Raw genomic sequence first — 26,310 nt, 5'->3', positions numbered from 1 at the left:
AGTTCTACAAGACGTTACTTTGTTTCGACTTCTCTGAAATTGTAGGAGATCAACCAGTGAAAGTTGAGGGGATGTGCAACAGCTGAGAGAAGCAGAGATTCACATTCGGAGGAGTATTCCACGGTGAAAGTTGCACTCACAGCAAAAGTAAGCTGACAACTGCATCTGCTTTGCTTCAATAAGCTTTTGAATAATCGCATTTTTTCTTCTTTTTTAAACGAAAATAGTTGTACTGAATATTTCGTTTTAAAATCTGTTACCTGACATTCTGGTTTTACAATACATCACGTTTCCTTGTAAGATAGGAGAGAGAAAGAGAGAGAGAGAGAGAGAGAAAGAGAGAGAGAGAGAGAAACAGTGATTTTAATGGTTAGGCATGACGTCATACTTGAGTTTCGTGCGATAGGATGCAAGTACAAGGAGTTTCTGACTAAATAAGAGATACAAGTTGTGCTGTCGTGTTGGTTTATGTGATTGCATAAGATATTTCTTAGATGTGCCTTTGCTTTTTGTTCAGGAACAACACTGGGTTTTTGTGTCTAGGTGGAATTGCACAGGACTGTGACCCCTTGACATGTGAACCCTTATGTCCTGTCAGAATCCTATTCATGGTGGTCAGGGGACTTGCTTTCTGGAAGTAAACTACTAACAGACAAAAACCAGGTCTTTAGGACAGGAATGTCAGGCAGTTCCAAAGCTGTAGATGGCTCAGAGCAATAGTCTTGTTCAGGCGAATACACACACAGTATATACCAAATACATTTCTGAACAAACCCTTTGGTCTGTGTGGTGAGCTTTACATAAACTCAGTTAAGACCAAGCACATTTTAAAAGAAATTCCACAGTAGGCTGCTGTAGAGCAGATGGAAATTTTGGGCAATTCATTGAGACTTCTGAGGCCATGTCTATTTGCCACATGTATTTGGACAATGCATCCTAAGATCCTGAAAAGATTCTGAAAGATTTATTCATGCTTGTATAATTTAGTTTTAGTTTAGGTTACAGGCTTCACCATTGTGATATATTTTAGACAATAACTTTCTGAATGTGTTTGAGAAAGTGAGCGGAAGTCTTAAAATGTGCTTTTGTAGAAGTGCCTCTTTTATCTTGGAGTGGCAACCTTAAAAAAATGACCTTTTGTACAAAATAATATCACTTGCTTAGTTGATTTAAGATGTAAAACTAGTTCAGAATCAAATAAGTATTTTTAGATTTACGTCCTAAAACATTCTGTGTATTTCCATGTTTAAATTGGGTTTTAAATGTCAGAATTTTGCATCTACTTTGTATGGAGTGTTTTCCCCCCAGTCAGGAACAAGTTACCTGTCAAACATTATTTTCAATTAAACTGTATTTTCTGATAAAAACAAGATTCTTTTGCTTGATATTCAAAGTTAATTTTTTTTTTTCTGATTAGGGTATGGTCATTGTAGATGAATAGTATGCCACGGTGTTGTCTAAACAAGTCTCTGTGTTCTCATTACTGCACTCTTTGATGTGGGCTGATTTGGTGATGGATCCTTGAGCGCAATACTTTGATAAAAGTTTATCAAGATTATGTCTCTCTATAAGCATTAATAATGTCTTTATGTGCTGCCTTTAAACAGTAATAACAATAAAACCTACTTCCTTTGCTTCACTTTCACCCCCTATTTTTTTTGTAGGACATAAAAATCTTCTGAGCCTCTATCATTATGCTGGCCCTCTGGTCTGTGTCAGTTGTACTATTGTGCGCATGGAGATTTAGTTATGCACAATATGAGCATTTGGGTTTCCTTCCGGGCTACCAAGACCCTGCACAAGACCTTTCTACTATTCCAGAGCTTCCTAAAGATACGCCCAGGGTACAGCTACGGCTGGCAGGAGAGAAACGCAAGCACAACGAAGGGCGCGTTGAGGTCTTCTATGAAGGGGAGTGGGGGACTGTGTGTGATGATGATTTCACCATTCATGCAGCCCAAGTTGTATGCAGAGAACTGGGTTATTTGGAAGCAGTCTCCTGGTCTCCATCATCTAAATATGGGAAGGGAGAAGGTAAGATAATGATCATTTTTTTCTCATTTAAAATCATGCTGCAGTTAAAGGAAAAGTTAACCTAAAGATGAAAAATTTATGAAAATGTCCTCACCCTCAAGCCATGTAAGATTGGGGGGGGGGGGGGGGGGGGGGGGCTTTACATGTTTTGCTCACCAGTGATGTGAATGGGTGATGTCAGAATGAGAATCCAAATAGCTGATAAAAAACATCACAGTAATCCAGAGTCATGTGGATTATTTGTGGATTATTGTGATGTTTCTATCACTTGTTTGCAGTCTTATTTTGGCAGCACCCATTCTCTGCAGTGGATCCATCAGTGAGCAAGTGATGTAGTGCAAAAAGTATCCAAATCTGTTCTAGTGAAGAAATCTACATTTTGGATGGCCTGAAAGTGAGTCAGTTCTAGCAAATTTTCTTTTTAGGTGAACTATTCCTTTGATATTATAGGTTATTACATGTCCGTGGAGTTTGTTTGTTTATTTATTTATTTTTATCAACTTCAAGATTTTAGGTAAAATGTATATGAATGTATGGTTCTAGAATTGGTCCTCATGCACCCTTTTCACTGGTTTTAATGAACCAGTGCTGTGACAAATGAATTTTAAAGCTGCATACATAATAATTGTGAAAGTATTAGCAAAACAGTGAATGTCTGCAATATTTCAGTGATGTTCTTCTATGGAGTATTGATGAGTTTTAGAATATACATGCACTGACTTTCTGTGTTTTTAGGTCGTATCTGGTTTGACAATGTCCGCTGCACGGGGAATGAGAGAAGCTTGGCCCAGTGTGAGTCTAATGGCATAGGAGTGTCTGATTGTAAGCATTCTGAGGATGTTGGGGTGGTTTGCAGTGACAAGAGAATCCCAGGATTCAAGTTTGTGAACACCCTTACCAACAACATCAATGTAAGTGAATTTAATACAGGTGTGTTTCTTCTGTTATTGTCTAAATCTATTCAGTGGCATCATGCCCATTCAAATTTTTGAGCCAAATGGATTTTGAATGCAACTTCCAAAGGACACAAATAAATATTTTTACAGTCATGTATCTTATTATTGTAGGTGCAAAATTAATAGTACCCCAAAGCCTTTTAGTGAATTTCACCCATTTTGAAGCCAAAATATGTTTTTTAGTGATTTGTGCAAAATCAGTGTGTGTGCAGGTAGTTCGGGAAATCTGTCCAAAATTTTACAGAATATTAATTTGTCAACACAATACAACCAAACAGTTTCAGCATTTAATGAGAGATGTGTTATATATCCATTTAAGTGTATTTTGAAAGGATGATTTGCCGCACTTTCTGTGCAGGTGTAACGCAGCCTGAAAATGCACTGTCAAATGCAGAAAAAAGGTGCAGTTTAGCCTTGTGGTGATCAGACCTGATGGCTTACTCTAATTTTTTTCTGTAAGCTACAGAATACTTAAAGGTCTAAAATTCTTAATGTTCTGAAACAGCGACATTAAATGTGTTACTAATGTGTGTTCTTGATTCAGTTCATAATTCAGAGGTACATCATTTAGTCTCACTGGCAGTCAAGTTCTCCACCTGGGGCCAAGGTGCAGGTTTTTGCTGTGGGCCCCTCATGAAATAGTTTTCTAGGTAGGGGAAACTAGTTGTGGGATGACTCTGAAACTATTGTTGTTTTTCCTTTCCAGTTGTTCGATGCATTCTTTTCCATTTATTTCCCCACCCAGAGCTAAGTGGCTTGGTTGCAAGGCAAATGACAATGGAATGTTTAAACGCCTTCTTTGTAAAAAAATTTTTACACTACCCAGATTTATGCTCCTTGGCTTTATCTAAATTCATTTCCAAGTCCACTTAGAGTAATAACAGGATTTGTCCCCATCCTGTCTCGTTCCATACACAAGATGCTCAGAGCCGACAGTATCATCTTGAAAGAATGTATTAAGCATGCAGAGAAATATTTCATGATAAGCTCTCTTGTAAACAAAGAGAAGTGTAATTCCATTATTTTGGTGAAACAGACTATAGAAGATGTGACAAATAAGAATTAATCTTTGATTGTAATTATCAGTGTAATACCATATGGAAACCTTAATGAATGTCCATCTGAGCACTCATCACCACTGTACTTTGCAGCAAGAAAATATCTGAATATACGTAAAGATTTCACAACGATACTTATTTGTGTATGATTTTCATTTCAAAGTATTATTGCCTTTTCTAAAAGAATAGGGAATATATGAGTCAAGCAGGGGCTAGAGGGAAGTCTAGACTTCTTAGATCAGCTTCTATTTGGTAATCTCCAGCTAAGAAACCTGGAGAGAAAGCCAGAGTCCGCTTTTCCGTCTATTGATAGCCTGCAAGGGCTCCAGATTAAGGCAGTCAAATCACATAGAGGTTTACCATAATGCCGGCCACATTCAAGTCATCTGGGAATGTTCATAGGCAGCCCACTGTGGCCTTCCTCATGTTAAAATGGGAAAAATTATGTAATGTGTAAGTGTAGTGCAGAAATGGCATATGTGGAGGAGAGTCCAAAGTTGAGACTTCAACAGAATATTCAGACAGGTCTTGGGGGAGAACTTGAACACTTCATTTACCAGGTAGTGGTATGGAATAACTGTTGTCATTAAAATAGTATATTTTTACGGTATACGTAATAATTTGCTGAATCTCTTCGCTCAGAAGCATTGATCTAAAAAATCTTGTCAAGGTGTTTCAAACCCAATACTTAAGGAAAGATACATTGTACTTTTCTGAACCCATCCAAAAAGCTGCAAATATTTATGTGCCTCAAATATCCTGTGACCCCACTGAACATGAATCCGGACCGCGAAGCCTTTTGAAACTATGAAATAAACAAATGCCAAATGCTGTTTTGTAATTAAATAAAATGTATATCAAGCACATCAGCGTCAGCTCAGTAGAGCTGTTTTTGGGTCCTATGGTGCCACGGATTACTACTACAGTTAACTGCTGCTACGTTTAGACGGGGAAGTTAATCTTTTTATAAAACTTTATTTTGTGTGTGAATACCTGAAAAACTGTAAATCATTTTAAATAACTTTACTTGTGCAGGTCCTAAAAAGTCTTTAATTTGAGCTTAAATAACTATGAATTCATGTTTTTCTATATTATTTTCTGGACCTTGGCTAGTGAGGAGGGTTTGTTACTGGACTGCAAACAATTTTAGTTGAAGACCCCTGCTGTAAATCATGGCACTACATGACTTTTTTACAGCAAGACTTAGAGCATTGGCTGGTCAAATCTGTGAATATTTTTCTACAGCCTTATTTTAATGTGAATGAACAAGATGTTCTCCCTGTTTGCAAAGAAAGGTATGTGGTTAGCCAGTCATATATTTGTAGTAAATGTTTCCATCCCATTTACTCCATTTATTTAGCTCTATACATGAAAACTAGATGAATCCATTTTTGACAATTCTGATAAATCTAGGCAGTACAAGCCCTGTATAAATCAGGACCAGTGCTCTCATCCACCATTATCATAGAAGAGTGGTACACGCAGAAGCAGCTGGAAGCCGGGCCTACCATGCAGACACGTGTTATGCAATACCTTAGTTACAATCACAGGGAGTTTGTGCCTTTATAAAGTACTACTGAGTTCAGGGGAAGTTGCATTATTTATTTGCTGAAGAGTTAACGACGAGTTTTTTTAAACATAAAATCCTAGTTGGGCTTAATATGCCTTGGAAAGATTTTTAAGGTTAAGATATTTCTCGTGCACAAAGTCATTTAATTCTGTTAATACTTTTACAACAGCTGAAGATAAACATGGTCACCACCACTTCATCTCATGCTGCTGATCAGCTCGGAAACAGGCAGACATTATTTTTTTTGTGACTAATATGTTCCTCCTCTCTGGAGTCTGGCCTAGCATGCACAATTATTCTTGCTCTACATGTTCCACGAATCCCCCTTTTTAAAACCTTTTTTCAAGACTGTACTGTACTTCACTGTACTGTACTGCACTTCACAGATATTTTTAATATGTCTATAAGTGAGTTTATTATGTAAATGTTATGCAGTGTATATTCCCTATACATTTCCTGCTAACATCAAAGGTCAAAATGTGACTGTTATTCCTTACCTTTGGGTAAATGGAATAAAATAGTATTCTTGGTTAAAAGAAAAAAAAACTTCAAAGAAAGTAATTGTTTTTTTCTGTTAAATGCTTTTAATAACTGAGGGATGAGTCAAAATTACATTTGAGGTAATGAACTGCATTACACAGATGCTTGATTGATGTCATATTTAAAATAACATTTCAGTGATCAATGATTTCAATGATCAGTTAGCAGTTTCATTACTATCAAACACTCGCTTTCTCTGTTTCTTTAAGTCGATGTTCATTCTGTTTACTTATCTGCCTCTCCTCCCCTTCAAGTTACATACTTAAGGGAAATGACACAGGATGTTTATTTCTATGAAGTAGAAGGCTTAATCTCTGAAAATGCAGATCAAACCACAGTTAATGTGACTAGCAGTGTAATTTACTGTGGGAAGAGTTGTTCTTTCAGTCTTAAGCCTAGCCTTCACTACTTTGTCGCCCTACATTCAGTATAGTATGCGACTATTGCTTGTGGTTTTTGTAGTACATTTTGCTTTTGACCCAAGTGGAAAAAAACATTTTTTTTTACATTCCTGAGGATTCCGAGGTTTCTGTACATGTAAAAGTTTTCCTTGAAAACTGACACCAAAATTCAATGTTGTTTTTTCCAGTGTTTCAATGTTAAAAATTCTTGTAGGAGACGGTTAGGTCAGAATTAACTGTTAAAAGAGTGGCAGTCAGAGAAAGAATAAAAAGACAATTAAACATGGGCACCAGATAAGTGGAATGGGCCGTGCTACTCCAATCTCGCTATTTTAGGAAACAGATAATCATCACTTGTGTTAAGGCACTCAGTCTGTCTAACAAGACAGGCCAGGGCATTGTCCAGCAAAGTAGAAAGGTTGTTTGTTATCTGTTGCCCATCTGTTTTAAAAGCTCAGTAACAGACAAGTTTATGTAAAAACTATGAGCATTTTGTTATCCCACTTTTCTGTTATAAGTTGGGGGAAGGGAAAATGGTAATAGGAAATGGACTCCATCTCCAGAGAAGCATTTAGCATGTCTTTGCAAAGAGTTTAAAAACAAACAACGGCCATTTTTAATAGCAGAAGTTTTATTTTTGTTAAAACCATGTCTTTGTTTCCATCTTTAGCTTGTGACAATAATATCTACCATTTGTACTCCTTTTGTGGATTTTAGACATTCATTTAAATTTCCTTCACCAGTAAAGTTATTCAAAGTTGTTAAAGATATAATGTATAATAAAATCAGCACTGCAAGTTTTACATTTTAGTAAATTTTAACTTGGGTATGTTGATTTATTATATTTTTTGAATGACAGTTTGTGGAATAGTTTTATGTTATTTGTATTGTTTAGTTGTAGACTCTGTCAACTCTCTCACTTTTCTTCTTGTTTGAAGGGAAAACAATGTGACATTTTCCTTTTTACAATCTGTCTGCCGGCCAGTGGAAGAATGCCTGTCAGTTCACCACTTGCGCCTCTGACTCCTTCTCCTGTTTGAGCAGTAAGAGGGTTCTCTTTTTTCTTTTTGGTCTCCTGAGACGCTTACTTACATCCACAGAAGGACAAGCCCTCATAAATCGATATCACAGCTGCTGTATTTTTCTTTCCTCGCTGCAAAATCCAGTTACTATGGAAGCCAGCCACACGTGTTTGGAAGTCTTTTTCTTCCTCTTTTGTGATAATAAATCACACCTCAGGTGTTTTTTTCTTCCAACCTTAATTAAAACTTTCCACATTGCCTGTTTAGAAAAGAGTTAATTGAAACCTCATGTAGCAGAGAAATGTGCACTTGTCTTTGAACTCACTGATCAAGTCACAAAGTAAATGGCGACTTCAATCAAAAAATTGAAAATCTCATTTATCAAGACTACGGAGTTGTTTTCTTATGATGGAAATTCATTTTTTATTATCCACCAAACAATATGTTATGCAACATATTTAAAAAGTCATGAATCTGTGTTGGGGTGGGTTTTTTTTTTGGTTGCCTTTATATGCTGTTTTAGTTGGTGTTTTCCTGTAGCTTTTTATTTTAGCATTTGATGGGAATGCTTTGTTGCATCACACAATAGCTTAGATATGAAGTTTATGAAAGGTTTACTTAGTTTTGTGCCAAGTCATGGAAACTGCTTCTATATTTTGATGTCTTTTGCTGACCACAGAGTCCAATTTAGATTTTGAAAAGGCACAGTTCTTCATTAAATCCGTTCAACCTGCAGCTGTGACCACTTGCTCAGAGGCATAAAAAAGACTGACCTTTTCATTCACAAAAACAAAAAAAAATCTCTTGATTTACATATATGACCATTTCATGTTTTTGAGTGCTTGGCAGTTCATTTGTGAGTTTTGTTTTGCCTCGTGAAGATTTCGGACATTTTAAAATCCATAATAGTCTTTACTCTTTAGGTCATATTAGTGAACACTTGTTATTGTGTATCCATGTTGGAATAAACCCACATAATTGCACTGCTTGCATTTCCAGTGTGGTCCATTAAGGATATCCTTTGACTCTGCCACATTCATAAACAACCACATTCTCATTACTAGTTCGAAATCCCTGACTTCAGCTTGCATTACTTGCTTGATTATTTATTTATTTATGTATTTTTCTTAAATTAAAGACACCTCCCTCTTTTCTGGTTTATGTTGTCGAGGGCAGGGGGTGGGTGGGTTGTCCACTTCTTGTTCTCCCTCACTTTTCATAAAAAAATGGGAGCACTTTTATACCTGGTCATTGCAAAGTTTTTTTTTCTTTTTTTATTGATATTTTAATACAATTTTATTGTGTAAGAGAGAATGAGAGACAATGTCTAGTTTAGCATCTTTAACTTTGGTTGAAATTTAATTTAATGCTGTGTTTTCAACACGTTCCACTGTTCAAGGGTGTGGGGTTGTTTTTTGTTGATGTTAGCAAAAGTTTCTCATGCTCACCAAGGCTGCATTTCTTCTTTTTCTTTTTTTATATTACAGATATGGTAAAACAGTAATTTTGTGAAATATTATTACAATTGAATATAACTTATTTCTATTTCAATATATTTGAACAATTTTAAGTATATTTTACTGTCATTTATTCCTCAGATGTCAAGGCTGGATTTTCAGCAGCCATAACTTCAGTCTTCACAGTCACATAATTCTTCAGAAATCATTCTATTACTATTATTTGGTTTTTAAGATATTTTTTAATATTTCTTATTATTATCAATGTAGAAATCAGTAGTTCTGCTTAATATATTTGATGAATTCAAAGAACACAATTTATTTGAAATATAAATGTTTTGTAACATTATAAATGTCTTTACTGGAATCTTAAAGGGGACATCGGATATCTTTAGGGTCTTCATGAAATGTTTGTATTGTACTTTGGTTAAAATTACTCAACATTTGTGTTGTTTAAAACAACACCCTTTTCATCCTTTCAAAAACAGCTCTGTTCACAGTGACTCATTTCAGTGCATGTCTCTTTAAATGATAATGAGCTACTGCTCAGCCCACCCCTCTCTTCTGTAGGGCATGTTGACACAGGACAGGATTCGCTGCCTTGTAGTGATGATGGGAAGTTGGGATTATTTTACTGACTTGGACCTTTGAGTCTCGTTCAGCTAAATAAATGAATCTTTTTTTCAAAGTCATTTTGTTCATTTTAGCAAAATATAATTAAAATGTTTAGTGCTACTTCCCTAACACGTCTACTGCTTATGCAAACATTGTTCACACTACAAATAGTACAAAACTATAATGCTGTAAGAAATATTAATTCATTGTTTACCTGGGTCTTCAGTCTATGATTAGCTCACCTCACCTCGTATCTGACAAGTCTTCGGGTTTGAGTCGTTCGTTCATCACGTGACTCCCATAAGCTAAACCAATGCAGTCTGAGCCAGAAAGAAAATTGACTAGTTCATCTCTCGAGTCTTTCGAATTGTTTGTCCTTTTGTCACATGACGTGACAGCATTGGATAGAGAAATTAGTTAATTGACAAGCGTTCATACAAATGGGTCCATAGTTATTATTATTATTATTATTATTATCATTATTACTATTTACTCTTACAGTTACGTGGTGCGTTTCTGGTCTCAAATACTTCTTACAGTTTATAAATGTGTGAATTTCTGTCATGATGGTTCTTTTCCATAACAAAGGTTATAAAAAGTTATTGTTATTAAGTCTATTTCTGGATCAGGCAGCATAGGTTAAGCTCATGGGTCTGTCACGTGATGAACGAACAACTCGAAAAACCCGAAGACTCAAAACAGGTGAACTACTTGCCTAACTCCAGTACAGAACCTATAGGATGTCGTGCATGCGCGACTGAAAGAATCACTCCTCCAGATGACTTATTCTCCCCGAGTCACATTAAAGATTTGTTCAAAATGACCCTTCATTACTGCCTTGGTCTTATTAAAATAGCTAGCATTCTACATAGAATGATGTGGCTGCAAATTGAAACAGCTTGCTGGAAGATACAGTTCCAGACTCAGACATCCCATAACAAACTGACAGTGTGTTTACTTTTCAGCTCTTCTGAGCTAGCAGACATGCCAGAAACCTAACTAAATGCAAAAAAATAACTAAAAATAAAAAAGTACAAATTTAATCCAGTATCCCCTTCAATAAATCTTTGATGAATAAAATTATTGAAGTGTATTTTCAAAAACAAAAAATCTTACATACCCCAGACTTTTAAATGGTAGTCTGTTTAACACAAATTTAAACATTTTTCACAAATATGTGGTCAAACTATATCATAAGGTACAGAGGGCAATGTAATGTTTAGGCCACTATTTTTACTAAGCTCAGAATCGCATATAGTCTTTCAAAACTTAACCCACATGGTCTCTTTGCATAGGAATGTGGATCTACTTCTAAAGCTCTTCAAGTAGTCTTAGAGTCTACTGAAATGATTTAGCTTAATTCCTTCTGACGCATTTAGAGTTCACATAGGCCTAGATACTTACTGGAAGAATTTGGTGTTAGTCCATAAAGTTAATGATGAATAAATAAACAGGATGAAATACATGAAGTTGCTGCTATGTAAATCTAACGAGTTGAAGTACCTTCTGATATTCAGTGTTGCATAAGATATTCTTCATTCAGTTTTCCAGACTTTGGGGAAAGAATTTTAACCATGCACCTTTGCCTGATTATCAAGGTGTCTGGGATTATTTGATGTGAGCTTGAAAGCAGTAACCTCTTCTTTGCCTTTTTATTTATCGACTATATACGTCAGAACCCATTAAATGCATTTTTACAGTCTGGCTACAGACGTGAATTGTAGTTGGCTTGAGGGTAAACACGGCTGGAAGTTTTTTCAAAGGTGGAGCAGGTCAACAAGTCCTACATATAGGATGTTTATAATGAAGGGAACAACTGTAAAATCTGTTTAGTTTAAAGTGTTAAAGTTAAAGGGTCCAGTTAAGCAGGGCCTGCGTTAAGAGTTTCACAAATAATGCTGACAGAACAAATTGAAACTTTACGCTATTATATGAAAATGGAGCCATAATAGGGTAACCCAACTGACGGGAGATTCCTTGTTAAAACAATATATCTAATATGTTTGGCCTTCGGTTTCTCACCCAGTAATTATTTTTCTTTTTAATACAAAAATCATTGTATATCATAAATCAGCTTTAATTTTGCAGTAAAACTTGTCGTCTTTCGCCCTTTAGAGTCTGAACATTCAGGTGGAGGATGTTCGTATACGTCCCATCCTGTCAACATATCGTAAGCGCATCCCAGTGACAGAGGGCTATGTGGAGGTGAAGGATGGAGGCAAGTGGAAGCAGATTTGTGATGATGAGTGGACTCAAATGAACAGCAGGGTTATCTGTGGCATGTTCGGCTTCCCAGGAGACAAGAGATACAACACCCGTGTGTACAAGTGAGTTCTCATTTGCCCTTCAGTCGAGATTCCTTTGTGCAAATATTCCTTTAGAATATAGATTTCTTTCTACATAAAGGCAAATGTAACTTTGGGAACCTAGGGAAAATGTAGAATTGTAATATTTTACATGGAGGTACTCCCCTTTTGATAATAAAAATCCTACTCCATTCAACTCCCCCTACAGCAAAATGGAAATAAAGTGCATATGGAGTTTAATTGTTTGCTTGTAGCTTTATTTGGAATTTACACTGACAAATATGTTTTACATGAAAATATGGTCATGTTATCTGTTGAATTTCATCCCGTGTTTCAATCTATGGAACATAGCAAATGTTTCAATCATAGTGCTCCTAGAGTGTATGAATTCTTAACAGCTTTGATGCATCTTCTGTTGTCCATGGGTCCTTAAAGCTACTGCAGGGTCTGTGTTAGCTGACGTATGAAACATATACAAATTTCATCAAATACATAGAGGTTTAGTTTTGTAGACAAGTGAACTGAGTCATCCAATATATGTCACGGCTTACGCTGCTGGAAGGAACACGGAGCCGAGGGATAAATGAAACAAGGATTTATTAAATCAAACATAGGCAAGGTAAGTAGCAAATAACAGGTGGCAAGTGGCAAGTAACAGGTAACAAGTGGACAAGTAGACAAGTTGACAAGTAACAAGTAGACGAGTTGACAAGTTGACAAGTAACAAGTAGACGAGTAGACGAGTAGACCCGACCAAACAGAACTGAAAGGACAAGGCTTTTATACCAGGGATAATAGGGAAAACACAGGTGGATGGAATGACTAAATTAACAGGGACATGGAACACATGCGGAAATGACTAGACACACCTGGGAACTAATCAAACCACATAGAGACAGAAACTGGGTCACAGGGGCAAAAAACACACAAAATGAGTCCAGGTGTGTGACAGTACTCCCCCCTCCCGGTAGGTGCGTCCTCGCACCGTAGAAACAACAAAGGGAGGCCAGCAGACAGGGACCACAGAGGAAGGAGCCAGGGAGGAAATGACGGAGGGAGGAGCCAGGGAGGAGACAGGAAGGATCTGAAGCAGGAGGCACCCAGCAGGACCCAGGCCACAGCCATAACGGCCCAAGGTGGGGCCGACGGAGGAAGGAGCCATGGAGGAGGAATGGTCACCGACTCCAGGGACTCGACCCACGGCAACGGAGCAAGTGGAGGAGGAGCCCGAGGCGGAGACGGAGAGCCGAAGAGCCAGGGTGACGGGGAGGAGCCGGAGATCCTAGGCGGAACTGATGGCTCTGGTGACTGACGCGGCGATGTGGATCCGGAAGGCCGCGGTGAGGCCAGAGTGACCGAGGACTGAGGTGTAGCCGAGGGGATGAAGGAGCCTGACGGAGCCGGAGGGACGGAGGGATGAGGCGAAGCCGGGGAGCCATGGTGGAGCCGACGGATCAACGGGCCGAGGCGGAGTCCAGGCCTCAGAGGCTGGAGGCGGAGGTGAGGGAGACGCCGACCAAGGCGTCGCTGGAAGATGGCGGTCCCGCTGAGCTCGCACCACAATGATGGTAGGCTGAGGGCGAGCAGAGGGGCAGCCAGACGACAGCGGAGGAGGAGGCAGGAGTGGGTGGGAGGGTGGGAATTTTGGAGGAGCAGGCATTGGAGTAAGCTCTGGGGCTGGAGCCCTTCCTGGGCTTAACGGAGGATCAGGAGCCCGTCCTGGGCTTAACGGAGGATCAGGAGCCCGTCCTGGGCTTAACGGAGGATCAGGAGCCCGTCCTGGGCTTAACGGAGGATCAGGAGCCCGTCCTGGGCTTAACGGGGGTTCAGGAGCCCGTCCTCGGCTTAACGGGGGATCAGGAGCCCGTCCTGGGCTTAACGGGGGTTCTCGGGCTTATGCCTCGTACCGTGGGGAGATAGTAGGCTGGGCTCTGGGTCAAGAGTGGGCCTGGCGAGATCCTCCATTGGGCGACCGTGAGAGGTGACCCATTTCTCACCAGATTCCACTCTATGAATGCGGCGAAATCCTCCCGAGGACCATCTTCGGGCGACAACGCTCTGCACCTGGAGTTCAGGCTGGCGTGATAAAAGGTGCAGAGCGCGTGGTCCGGGTAGCTGGTGGCATTAGCTAGGAAGAGAAACCGTCTAGTATGGTCCTCGAGAGAAAGTCCCTCCTGCTCCAGCAGGAGGAGGAGGTATTCGGGGCGATAGAGGGGATCCATTACACACTACGGAAAGAAAAAGACTGTGAAAAAACGGAAAACAAAACGGAGAGAAAACACGCAGTTTTTAACTTTTAGGTCGGGTCTTCTGTCACGGCTTACGCTGCTGGAAGGAACTCGGAGCTGAGGGATAATTGAAACAAGGATTTATTAAATCAAACATAGGCAAGGTAAGTAGCAAATAACAGGTGGCAAGTGGCAAGTGGCAAGTAACAGGTAACAAGTGGACAAGTAGACAAGTTGACAAGTTGACAAGTAACAAGTAGACGAGTTGACAAGTTGACAAGTAACAAGTAGACGAATAGACCCGACCAAACAGAACTGAAAGGACAAGGCTTTTATACCAGGGATAATAGGGAAAACACAGGTGGATGGAATGACTAAATTAACAGGGACATGGAACATATGCGGAAATGACTAGACACACCTGGGAACTAATCAAACCACATAGAGACAGAAACTGGGTCACAGGGGCAAAAAACACACAAAATGAGTCCAGGTGTGTGACAATATAAGAGTTTCATCACAAAATTATTTTATTTTATTTATTTACTGAATAAGGGTGGACTGAATGTTCAAGGGAAATCATCCTGGTCTAAATTTCTGGATATATCTTATGATATTGGTTAAGAGAATGTCCCAAAATCCCAAGTCCCCACATTTTTACACTTCTAGTAGTGTATAATACAGTAGGTAGTACAGAAGAAATATTTTTATATTAGAGCTTCCGTTGTTTAGAATTTCCAGTGTATGCTTAAATTTTCATTTTTTTAACAAATATAAATAAAACTTCCTTTAATCTAATTTGCTATGTTGCTTAAATCGAAGCACTATTATATGTTGACTATCTTAGTGTAAACAGCCTGACAATTTCATACCATAATTCACTATAAGTAATTTTTTGTTTGATAAGACATAAATCTTAATGGACTGTTAGCTGTTGGTAGAAAGCTTGAAAGAAAATACCCAACATTGGAAATAAAATAAAAAATAGACATGGTGCTTTTCCATCAGCCCTGGTCTGAGAAACCACTGGTTACCTCTCAAACATGTCTAGGTAAATGAACCTTATTTGGGGTAGAAGGATGTTTTCTAGGGAGTATTTCATTGTAGATAAATCTCTGTAGTACTCCTACAAGAAAATGGGCAAATAAATATAAAAATCTTCTGAGGGCAACTCAAACTTATACTTTCTGCTAAGCTATTACATTCCATAATATATTCCTAATTTATGACCTAAGAGTATATCTTCATGAGCACTTTCATAACTATGTGGAATTCAGCACTAAAGACTAGTTAGGACTAGAAAATAATGAATCTGCTTTATTACAAAACATACAGGCACAATGGAAATTAAAGCTTTATAGCTGGTTGTATTCTCAGACTCTTCGGCTAAGCTACGTGCTTCCCCACACATGGTGTGCCTTATGAAATGTGCTGGCGCTGTCTGTTTTTTTTTTTTTTTTTAATTGGGTGCTTGATGTTGGGGGGAGGTGGGGCACGTAGCCAAAGGCTGTAGCTTTTTCAGCAGGGATCCAAAATGGGCTTCTTTTCAACTACCTCTGTCTGCCCTGTGGCTCTAAACCATGCCTTCATAAGAAAACTTGGGACTATCCTTTCAGAGGATCGCACATGAATGGCTCCTGTAAATAATACGGCTCTTTCCCTGGCTGGAACAAACAGACAATGTTCTCAGATGATGAAGTATAACAGCTTTCCCTACAGCTGTTCGCTCAAAAAATATAAATTAACTGCCTGGTTATATGTTCAAGCTTTTGAACTTTTTTTCTCATGTTTAGAATCTGTGAGTTAAATGCTATGTCTAGCATTTATTTTGTATCTTCAAAAGCCTTTGTGTGTGTGTTTGTTTGTGTCCACATTTGTTTTCCCAATAGTGGTTGCAGCAGGGATCTGAAACAGACTTTGGAGCAATTCCAGTGTGAGACGTTCTCTCCCTCCGAGTCTAAACAAAAAACAAATGTGGACTGTGTATGTTTTGTGAATGACGGCCAGTATACTTCTGACAGGGAACTGTTAACATCATGGGATTTCATATGAAGCTTATTAAATATTCTGTTTGTAGGATGAGCACCATTTTTCCTGCAGGAATATATGACGTCACTTCAGCAACATTTCATCTTTTTACAGTTCAGTGTGTATCAAATCTTTAATGCTATCACGAATCTTATGAGTAGGATCTTCCACTTGGGCCTTTACATGAGTTTTGTTTTAGTTATGTTTATTCAGTTTAATTCTTAAATTCCCTTTGCTTTATTTCTCAGGATGTTTGCCCGCCGTAGAAAGCCAACATATTGGGATTACTCCATAAATTGCACGGGAAATGAAGCTCATTTATCTAGCTGTAAGCTAGGCCACATGCTTGCCATCAAAACTAATAGCACATTTGAGCAGGGCAGTCCTGTGGTAGTCAGCTGCATCCCTGGCAGAGCTTTTGCCCCCACTCCCATGGCAGGATACAAGAAGGCCTTCAGACAGGAGGTGAGGCCAGATGATGTATTTCTTCCAAAAATGCAAGAAGCCACATGTCCACATGAGGTATTGTTTTGTGCTGAACTTCTGACTCTCACCTTTATGAAAACTATTAAAGGGATACTTCACCCCAAAATGAAAATTTTGTAATTAATCACTTACCTCCATGTCCTTCCAAACCTGTAAAAGTTCGTTCATCTTCGGAACACAATTTAAGATATTTTGGATGAAAACCAGGAGGCTTGTGACTGCCAAGTAAATTACACTGTCAAGGTCCAGAAAAGTATGAAAGGTGCTAGCATATCTGCCATCAGTGGATCAACTGTAACATTATCAAGAAAGTTGTTATTTTTGATTTCTTCACGTAAAAAAGGTATTCTCGTTGCTTCATAATGTTACATTTGAACCACTGATGGCAGATGGACTATTCTGATGATGTCTTTCATACTTTTGTAGACCTTGACAGTGTAATTTACTTGGCAGTCTACGGGACAGTCACAAGCCTCCGTGTTTTCATCCAAAATATCTTAAATTGTGTTTTGAAGGCGAACGAAGCTTTTACAGGTTTGGAACCACATGGGGGTAAGTGATTAATGACAAAATTTTAATTTGGGGGGTGGAGTAACCCTTTAAGTATGGAGCAGTGCTCAGCACAATTTTTCTTCATGGTCATATCTTGATCTAGACTAAGACTAGACTAGACTAATCTTGATCTAGACTAAGTCGTTACTTTAACGTGAATCGTCTCTTACGTATTTAAAGAAGTTTTAATGGGAAAAGTGACAGTTTTTTAAGTTCAATATTTTAAGTTGCCACAAACTGTGATTATATGAATACTAATGTTAGAGAACAAAAAAGAGAATATTTTTGAATCTCTAAAGCACTGTGAAGCCGAAAATGACATCACTCTTTCCAAATTACATATCTAAGTGGTCCATGTGGAAGCTTGCCTGTTACATACCATTCAGCGAGGTCAGTGAGTTCATTAGCATGAAACAGATCTACACCATTTAAATGTATTTCTGAAAGAATTCCTATAGAATACCTATGATTGATTTTATGGTCAAAGATGAACTATTACATGAAATGAATACTTTATTTCAGCAATGATATATTAAATTGATCATAAGTGACAGTATGAATTTATGATGCTACAAAAATATTTCAGATAATTTCTTTTGAACAATGTACTGTGGTTGCAAAAAATAAATAAATTAGCAAGCACAACTGTTTTGCAAGTGAGAAATTGATTTGTCAACTTTTATAATCTTTTATAATGATGTTAGGCTTATGATGTCTTGAGGTTTGTCATGCACATCTGCCATTAAAGTCGTGGCCTAATGGTTAGAGATTCGGACTCGCAATCGAAAGGTTGTGAGTTCAAGTCTCGGGCCGGCAGGAATTGCAGGTGGGGGGAGTGCATGTACAGTTCTCTCTCCACCTTCAATACCATGACTGAGGTGCCCTTGAGAAAGGCATTGAACCCCCAACTGCTCCCCAGGCGCTGCAGCATAAATGGCTGCCCACTGCTCTGGGTGTGTGTTCACTGCTCTGTGTGTGTGTGCACTTTGGATGAGTTAAATGCAGAGCACAAATTCTGAGTATGGGTAACCATACTTGGCAGAATGTCACTTCACTTTAAAATTTCCTGAATTATTGGAAAATGTCTCAAATATGGATATCCTTCATTGTTAGTTAGTATAACCATAATTAGTTTTTAAGCAAAGAGTTTCAGCTTTTCTGCAAAGAGGAGTCATTCTCTTCTTCCTTCACAGCAACCTCTGGTGCGTCTCAGAGGTGGCGCTGTAGTTGGAGAGGGGCGTGTGGAGGTGTTGAAAAATGGAGAATGGGGCACGATCTGTGATGACAGCTGGAATCTCGTTGCAGCTACTGTGGTGTGTCGTGAGCTTGGATTTGGAAGTGCCAAAGAAGCTCTTTCTGGAGGTCAACTTGGACAAGGTGCATATAGTTTAACTGATCAGAAGGTTATAGAGAGAACATTACTACCACCTTGACTTTTGTGCATTTGCTTGTGCCCTTTTTTAAGTATTCATAGCACAAGTTGCTCTAGGGAAATGGAGGACTAAATTTGATATATTGCTTGTTATAATGAAAGTCATTTCCATCAGTATGTTCACTACAGACACTATCTTTCTAGCACACCTTTAGTTTGCAACTTGAATAGAACTGCTTTTATGACTCTGGGGGGTCTGGAAAAAATAGAATTTCAATCGTTTCTCTTCTACAATGGTGTTTTGATGCCACAATAAATAAATAAATGAATAATATATTACAAGAATAAAGTAATAGAAGTAGTGATACAATATTTTAGTTGTAATATTTTGAAAATAAAGTCAAAATTATGAGAATAAAGTCATAGCAATATGAGATTAAAGTGAAAATATTTAGAGAATAAAGTTAAAATTGTCTGTTTTTTATTATAATTTAATTATTTTTATTTTTACAATTAATTTTTTTTTTTTTTTACATGGCACTAAAATGTTGTCAGTCATTAGTTTACATCTTCTTTTTTGGCTTTAGTACAATATAAATATAAGTAATTTAAAGCCCAGTTTCTAAAGGTGTTATGAACTGATATGACTAATATCTTTGCATACTGTATAAGATAAGTATTACACAGGAACTCTTTCATGTTTTTATTAGTAGAAAACAAGTCATTTTGGAGTCATCTTGAGTTCTGAAATTTAAGGTATGTTTTTATAGTGCAGTGACCTTTTATATGTGAGAATTAGATTTTACGATTCCAAATTATGTTAACATATTTTTTAATGTTTGCTGTTGTTCACACAAATGGATCGTGAAAAATGTATTGATGACTTATATATATATATATATATATATATATATGTTATGAAATGGGTCCCCATGGGCATCATCATGTTTAGGGGTTTTCAGACCCCCGGCCAAAATAATATGTTAATGCAATAATTAATGCATACGTTACAGTTTATCTGAATGTTTTGTTTATTTTGTTATTATTTTATTTTATTTAAATTATTTTGTTTTTGTCCCACCATGCTATGTCAATTAAAGGTGTTTGGTTTTGACAAATTGCATGGTTCCATGTTTGTTTTAGGTCACTGATCTATAGTTGTCCTAAAAGGGATCCAAATGATATGGTACTGTAGGTCATGGTTATGTAGCCTCTGGATTGATAGGTTTAAGCTGAAAATATAACTTCTTACTTGAAAACAAAAATTCCTTAAATTCTTTCAACAATGCACACAATAACTATTTAAAGCAATGCACTATGGTTCTTGTGATAAATTATTATTATAATTTTTTATATGATGCCATCATTAAATATGTGTTTAAAGATATGACTCTTGTCATACCTTAAAACATACCTTACTGTTTGAGCTACAGTAAATAATTATAACTAAATATATGTTTAAGACTATTCATGGATGTCTCTCTGTATGAACATGTGTATTTTCAAGGAATGGGCCCTGTACATATGAATGAAGTTAAATGTTCTGGCTTTGAGAAGTCTGTCACTGAATGCCCCTTCAGTATGGACAAAGACTCTGAAGGCTGCAGTCATGAGGAAGACGCAGGCGTGAGGTGCAATGTTCCTGCCATGGGCTTTCAACAGAGGGTAAGAACTTACTGTTTTATGCATCTGTGGTACCTTTAATATGACTGGATATTGAAATGTATTTTTACCGTTATAGCATAACATGGTCGCTGTGCTCTTCATTATTGCAGCTGCGTTTGAGTGGAGGTCGTAACCCCTTCGAAGGCCGTGTGGAGGTTCTAATGGAGCGCAACGGTTCTATGGTGTGGGGGACTGTGTGTGGTGAGGGCTGGGGCACAATGGAGGCCATGGTGGTCTGCAGACAGCTGGGCCTGGGCTTCGCAAGCCATGCTTTCCAGGTATGTTTACCCTCAAAACCCCAGTAGAAATGGACATTTAAATCTCACATTAAGGACTGTCACACTGTGCTTAACCCTTGGTTACCAGAGTTACAATAACCAAGATAATCAGGGTTTAGAATGACCCAGGGTAAACAGTTTGAAGTGCGATCCTTTTACACCGCTGACACCTCAACAGACTGCTGGTAAGATATGTCTATCCCTCTCACCAGGTCGTCCCTTGATCTTAAAAAATTGGATGTTGGCCCTTTGAAGAAATTCATGGTATTCCAACTTCACATTACTATTCAGCTCTTTTTGTGTAAGCAGGGATGGTGGAAGACAGCTGTTAGTGAAATCAAAGCTCCGTGTGGGCTGAAAGTTTTGCAAAAGCTTGAGAGATCTCTACTTGTGAAGTATAGCTTTAGAAAAACCAGATCATATCAGTTCTGGAATGTTTCAGGCCAGTTATCTTGTGAAAACGTGATTCCTGTGGTGCCCATTAACTGTCCCTGCTAATTGTAAATAAGAAATCGCAGCATTCCATTTCTCAGACATGTTGTCTAGTCTTATGACACTGCATCTGTCAATTCACAGATGGGATTTTGTAAACAGAGCCGACTGCTGTACCTTCGAAAGAATGTCCCCTGATTCTATTTGTCAAATATGTCCATAAAAAAACAGTTTTTCTGTTTTTCTCCCAGCAGTGCGTTCTCTCATCTGACGTGTACTGCCTCCAAGATGAAATTCTTTCTTTTTACAGCTTGGGACAAATTAGTTACCGGTACTGCAAGGAAATATATGAACTTGTATATCTGAAGTCTGAAATGAATCCCAGTTCTGTTAGAGTGTGATGTGTTTTCCCGTTTCATTGACCTGATATGCAGAGCTCTGCAAAGTCAGCCTGTGTGAATGATGATTCTGATACTGATAGAGAACTACGGTAATTAGTAGAACAGCTAACTGTTTAAGACAAGTTTGTTTTCCTCAGATTAACCTTAAATACATGCTTTCTGACAGTTATAGATATCTGTGTTTTCGGTTGCCAAGAGAAACAGTTACTCCCTTCTGGTTTGACATTGTTAAAGATAAACAGTTACACCTGGGAAGACTTTAAGAGAGTTAGAGACTCTCTGTTCCAAGAGAAAATTATATCTCTTCATCAAATGGATCTTAAATAGATGACAAGCTAGAACAAAACAGTTGACTCCCGCAGGGTCGGAAAAAAGAAGGAGAGGTCTGCTTTTGAAGATGTTACTGTTGTGTTGACAAGTGATTTATGGCTTGAAATGGTTTGTAGTTTGAGGGGAAACGGATTGTCTCACGACTTTACAGTGTAGATAACTTAAAATATAGTAGCAAAGAGAACAATTTGTTGCTCTGGATATTAAGTCGAACTATTCTATGGCTACTATTTAGTGTTTGGACTTTTCCAATGATTTGCTAAGCTAGGTCTAGGGTGCTGAGGATTTTTCTCCGTTAGAACAAAGAAGTCCCTTAGGTTTTGATTGGGTGACATGCAATAGCACCATCTTGTGGTTATTGTACGTTTTACTCTTAGTGTTTTTCTCTTTCTCTGTTGACATTTTTCTGTTCCATTCAGTTTGTTTTTTTTAACATCTGTTCCTTCATAAGGATGCATTCAGTGCATGTATTTTTTCCTTTACGCCAGTCTTGTAAGGACACCTAGTGATGTGAATGTAGAATCATGAAAAAGCAAACGTTTCAGTTACAGATACCACTAAATGCTCTACTCAATGAATTTCGATTTTTCAGTTTTCATTTTAATTGAAATTTGTTTTTTGTCATTTTGAAATGTGTTGTTGTCTACTGTATAATATGTGCATAATATGTGTAATGTGCATGTTTCTATTTATGTATTTCCTTTAGTCACCGAGGCAACATCTATTCGTTTTTGTTTAGGTTTTTTAAAGTTTAAGTTTTTATTTGATTTTTATATATTATTTATATTTCAGCTTTATTTCAAACAATGAAAGCTGTTTTTAATAGTTGGAATTTTAGATTTAATTAACAATACCAACACATACTGAGATAAAGCAAGTATTATATATACATCTTAAGTATGCCTCATACCTGTCTGCTCCTATGATGCAACTTGCTTCATGTAAAATAAAACAGCTTTTACTAGGCTATGATGATATTTGATACTTTTATCATTTGTGTCTGCTCATGTGAGTTTACATTTTTCAAAAGTACTTTATGTTTTAAAAAGAATACGTTTTAAAAATATATTTTGGACTGAGTTAAAATTACAGGGTGCATCTTTAATAATGTAACAATCTGTACAATGATAAATGCTGTCTTTATATTCAGTGTATTTGCACTTCCCTTAATTTCCCTGGTGGATTGGAAGAATGATTTGAGCTGAGGTGTGATTATGTGTTTGTACAGGAGACATGGAACTGGCCTGGTGCAGTGAATGCAGATTCAATGGTGATGAGTGGGGTGAGGTGTGCAGGAACAGAGATGTCTCTCTCCCACTGTATGCATCACGGACAATATCTCAGCTGCCCTAAAGGTGGAGGCCGCTTTGCTGCTGGAGTTTCCTGCTCTGAGAGTGAGATAATTATCATCATATTCAAATATTCAAATCCAGTTATTGTAATATTTTATTTATATTTTATTAATAACTTATTTGTTTCTGGACTAAACACTGACCTCTACTGGTTACGTTGAAAATAACATGCAAGACTGTTTGCATTGTATAAACACTAGCACATATATGTCCTTTCTGCTCCATTTGTATCAATTAAATAAGGGAAACAAGCTTTTCGGTATGCCATGGCTAGTGATAGATGCAAAGTTTGTTGTCAGTGTGTACTTTTAAATCTTTGATCTGTGAGCTGTTAAAGGAAGAATCAAAATGCATTTTTTTATTTTTATATATGTATTGGTATTGTGTTGTTTTGTTCACTTCTGTGGCTGCTCATCTTGCCCAGGACGCTTCTGTAAAAGAGGTTTTTAATCTCTAAATGTTTATTTCCTGGTGAAATAAAGAACAATAAATAATGTAGCTTGTGGTGTACTATGTGTTTTAAACCCAGCACTGTCAGATAATATGGAGTTGAAAATCAAGAAGAAACATGCAGAAACCATTCTGGACACCATTCCACATCTTTTTTAAAACTTTAGCTAAGTTTTCTTTTTGGCTTTGTTCCCTGCAGCTGCCCCAGATCTAGTGCTCAACCCCCAGGTGGTGCAACAGACCACATACTTAGAGGACCGTCCTATGTTCATGTTACGGTGCGCTTATGAGGAGAACTGCCTGGGCTCTACTTCCAGTTCCACCCCAGGCAACTCCTATCGCCGGCTTCTCCGGTTCTCCTCCCAGATCCACAACAATGGACAGTCTGACTTCAGACCCAAAGCCTCCAGAGAGAGCTGGGTTTGGCATGACTGCCACAGGTGAGGGGTCAGATAACTGACAACTGAAATCATATAAATATGATTTCTAAAGGATCATGTGTTACTGAAGACTGGAGTACATTCAGGCTGCTGAAAATTCAGCATCACAGGAATAAATTCAGTTTTGAAACATATTAAAATAGACAGTATTTAAAACTGTAGAGCTATTTCACAATATTACTATTTTAATAAATGCCGCATCTGTGAGCATACAAGAGTTCATTCAAAAAAAATAAAATATCTTACCAACCTCAAATTTTAAAACAAAGTAGTGTATATTTTTTTATATATTTTCTTTTTGCTGTTTCAGTCACTATCACAGCATGGAAGTGTTCACCCACTATGACCTACTTAGCAACAATGGCACCAAGGTGGCAGAGGGACACAAAGCAAGCTTTTGTCTAGAGGACTCAGAATGTGATGAAGGTATCAGAGAATGTGCCTGTTTTTGTAGCCCACAGTTGTAAATCAAATTTCACCTCACTCTAACTGTGTATTATTGGTACTGAAATTTTATTGGTATTAAATTTGCAGTTATGTGATCAACGTTTATGATCTTTGTATTGTTAACTTTATTAGGAATAGAGAAGAGGTACGAGTGTGCAAACTTTGGTGAGCAGGGGATCACACTGGGCTGCTGGGATACATACAGACATGATATCGACTGCCAGTGGGTGGACATTACAGATGTTAAACCGGGAGACTACATATTCCAGGTAATAATGGCATTTACAAACTAGTAGTAATTTTAGGACCAAAGAAATTCTTTTGAATCCTGTTATCCTGGTTCTTGAACACAGACACTGTGATTAATTGTTTTTACTAACAGTATTCACTCTTTCTGACAGATTGTAATTAACCCCAATTATGAGGTTGCAGAGTCAGATTACACCAATAACATTGTCAAATGCAGATGTCGATATGATGGTCACCGTATATGGATGTATAATTGCCATATAGGTAAACAAACATTTATGAATTATGCCTCTTCACATTGTCTTGTCATGTAAAATGTTTTCACATGTCATCATTTTGGACTTTATAAGTCCCTTCTCTTTAAATATGTATATTTTCTAAGTTTAACTACCAAAAAGTGTCTATAACTACATTTTATAATATAAATTGTATCATTTGAAACTTATCTTTTTGCTTTATTTGAAAAGTGTGCTAATTCTTTAAAAATGAAATGCATATGTAAAATGTACATTACCACTTAAATATTTTGGTAGTTTTTTTTTTAAATATAAAAATGTATATTTTTATTCAGCAAGTATGCACTAAACTAATCAAAAAATACCATGAAAACTTGACTAATGTCAGATAATATTTCTATTTCAAATAAATTCTGTTGTATTGAACTTTTCATTTGTCAAAGAAGTCTGAAAAAAGACTTCCACAAAAATGTCAAGCAGCAAAGCTGTCTTTAACATTAATAATAAAAACAACAATCATATTTGGATCATGTGACACTGTAGATTGCAGTAATGGCTTCTGAAAATTCAACTTTTGTCATCACAGGAATAAATTACATATTAAAATATATTTTAAAAAGTGTTATTTTAAATGACTGTTTTTTTTACAGTTAAATGCAGCCTTGGAGATTTCATTCCAAACATTACATTTCTTACTGACACTTTCATAAATTTTAAAGTAAAATTCTTTATGTTTGTATAATATAGTACCCTGTATAGCTGTATAGTGAACATCACTGTGATTCTGTCTTTTTTAGGGGGCTCCTTTAGTGCAGCGACAGAAGACGCCTTCCCTGGCCTGATCAACAATCAGGTGATCCATAGGTAAAAGAATAGTGCTGATGAACACCCAGAAACCACGACCAAACAGTGAGATTATCAAGTGCCCTGAACCACTACACCTCTCTAGAGGGCCTTTCATCTCTCAGCAGTAATTCCATGGTACTCTTTCAATTATGCTCAGTGTAAGCACATAGGCAGCACAGTCATCTACTGTATTACAGGACTAAACATCACTTTTTCCATTGAGAACTCAGATTTGAGACAGGAAGTGACTCTGAAAAGATTAACAGACTGAAATGCTGTTTTTCCATTTCTCACTGCTGAGCCAGTAGCAATTCTGAAACCTCATTCTTTCTTTGTTTGCTGTTGGTGTTGAAGATGAAACTGTGGATAACTCTCAAGTGAACTCACTTCAGAAATGAAAGGAACTCTGGTGCACTTTTTTATTTTTTGACTTGACAGGACTTGTGGTTTAGTTCTTTTTGTAAGTGTTTTGATAAGTTGAGAGGACTTTTCTCTGATGAGTCTTCTGAACGAATATTACATAGATCTACAGAAAAATAAAGGCATGAAGAGACCAGTA

At 37.5% G+C, this 26,310-nt stretch overlaps 1 protein-coding gene across 1 annotated transcript; it reads left to right on the top strand.

Annotated features, from left to right (window-relative positions):
• LOC132139744 (lysyl oxidase homolog 2B-like) lies at positions 1-26,310 on the top strand. The gene is made up of 14 exons (XM_059548339.1): positions 1-147; positions 1,665-2,034; positions 2,770-2,945; positions 11,769-11,980; positions 16,464-16,680; positions 18,447-18,630; positions 20,133-20,290; positions 20,401-20,568; positions 22,960-23,125; positions 23,733-23,973; positions 24,284-24,399; positions 24,553-24,689; positions 24,822-24,933; positions 25,703-26,310. Exons 2-14 carry the CDS (start codon positions 1,695-1,697, stop codon positions 25,771-25,773), a joined length of 2,298 nt encoding a protein of 765 aa, XP_059404322.1. The 5' UTR covers positions 1-147; positions 1,665-1,694; the 3' UTR covers positions 25,774-26,310.

The sequence above is a fragment of the Carassius carassius genome, chromosome 4 (genome assembly GCF_963082965.1).
Source record: "Carassius carassius chromosome 4, fCarCar2.1, whole genome shotgun sequence".
NCBI classification, from domain to species: Eukaryota; Metazoa; Chordata; class Actinopteri; order Cypriniformes; family Cyprinidae; genus Carassius; species Carassius carassius.
This window is presented reverse-complemented; position numbering and strand designations above follow the sequence as displayed.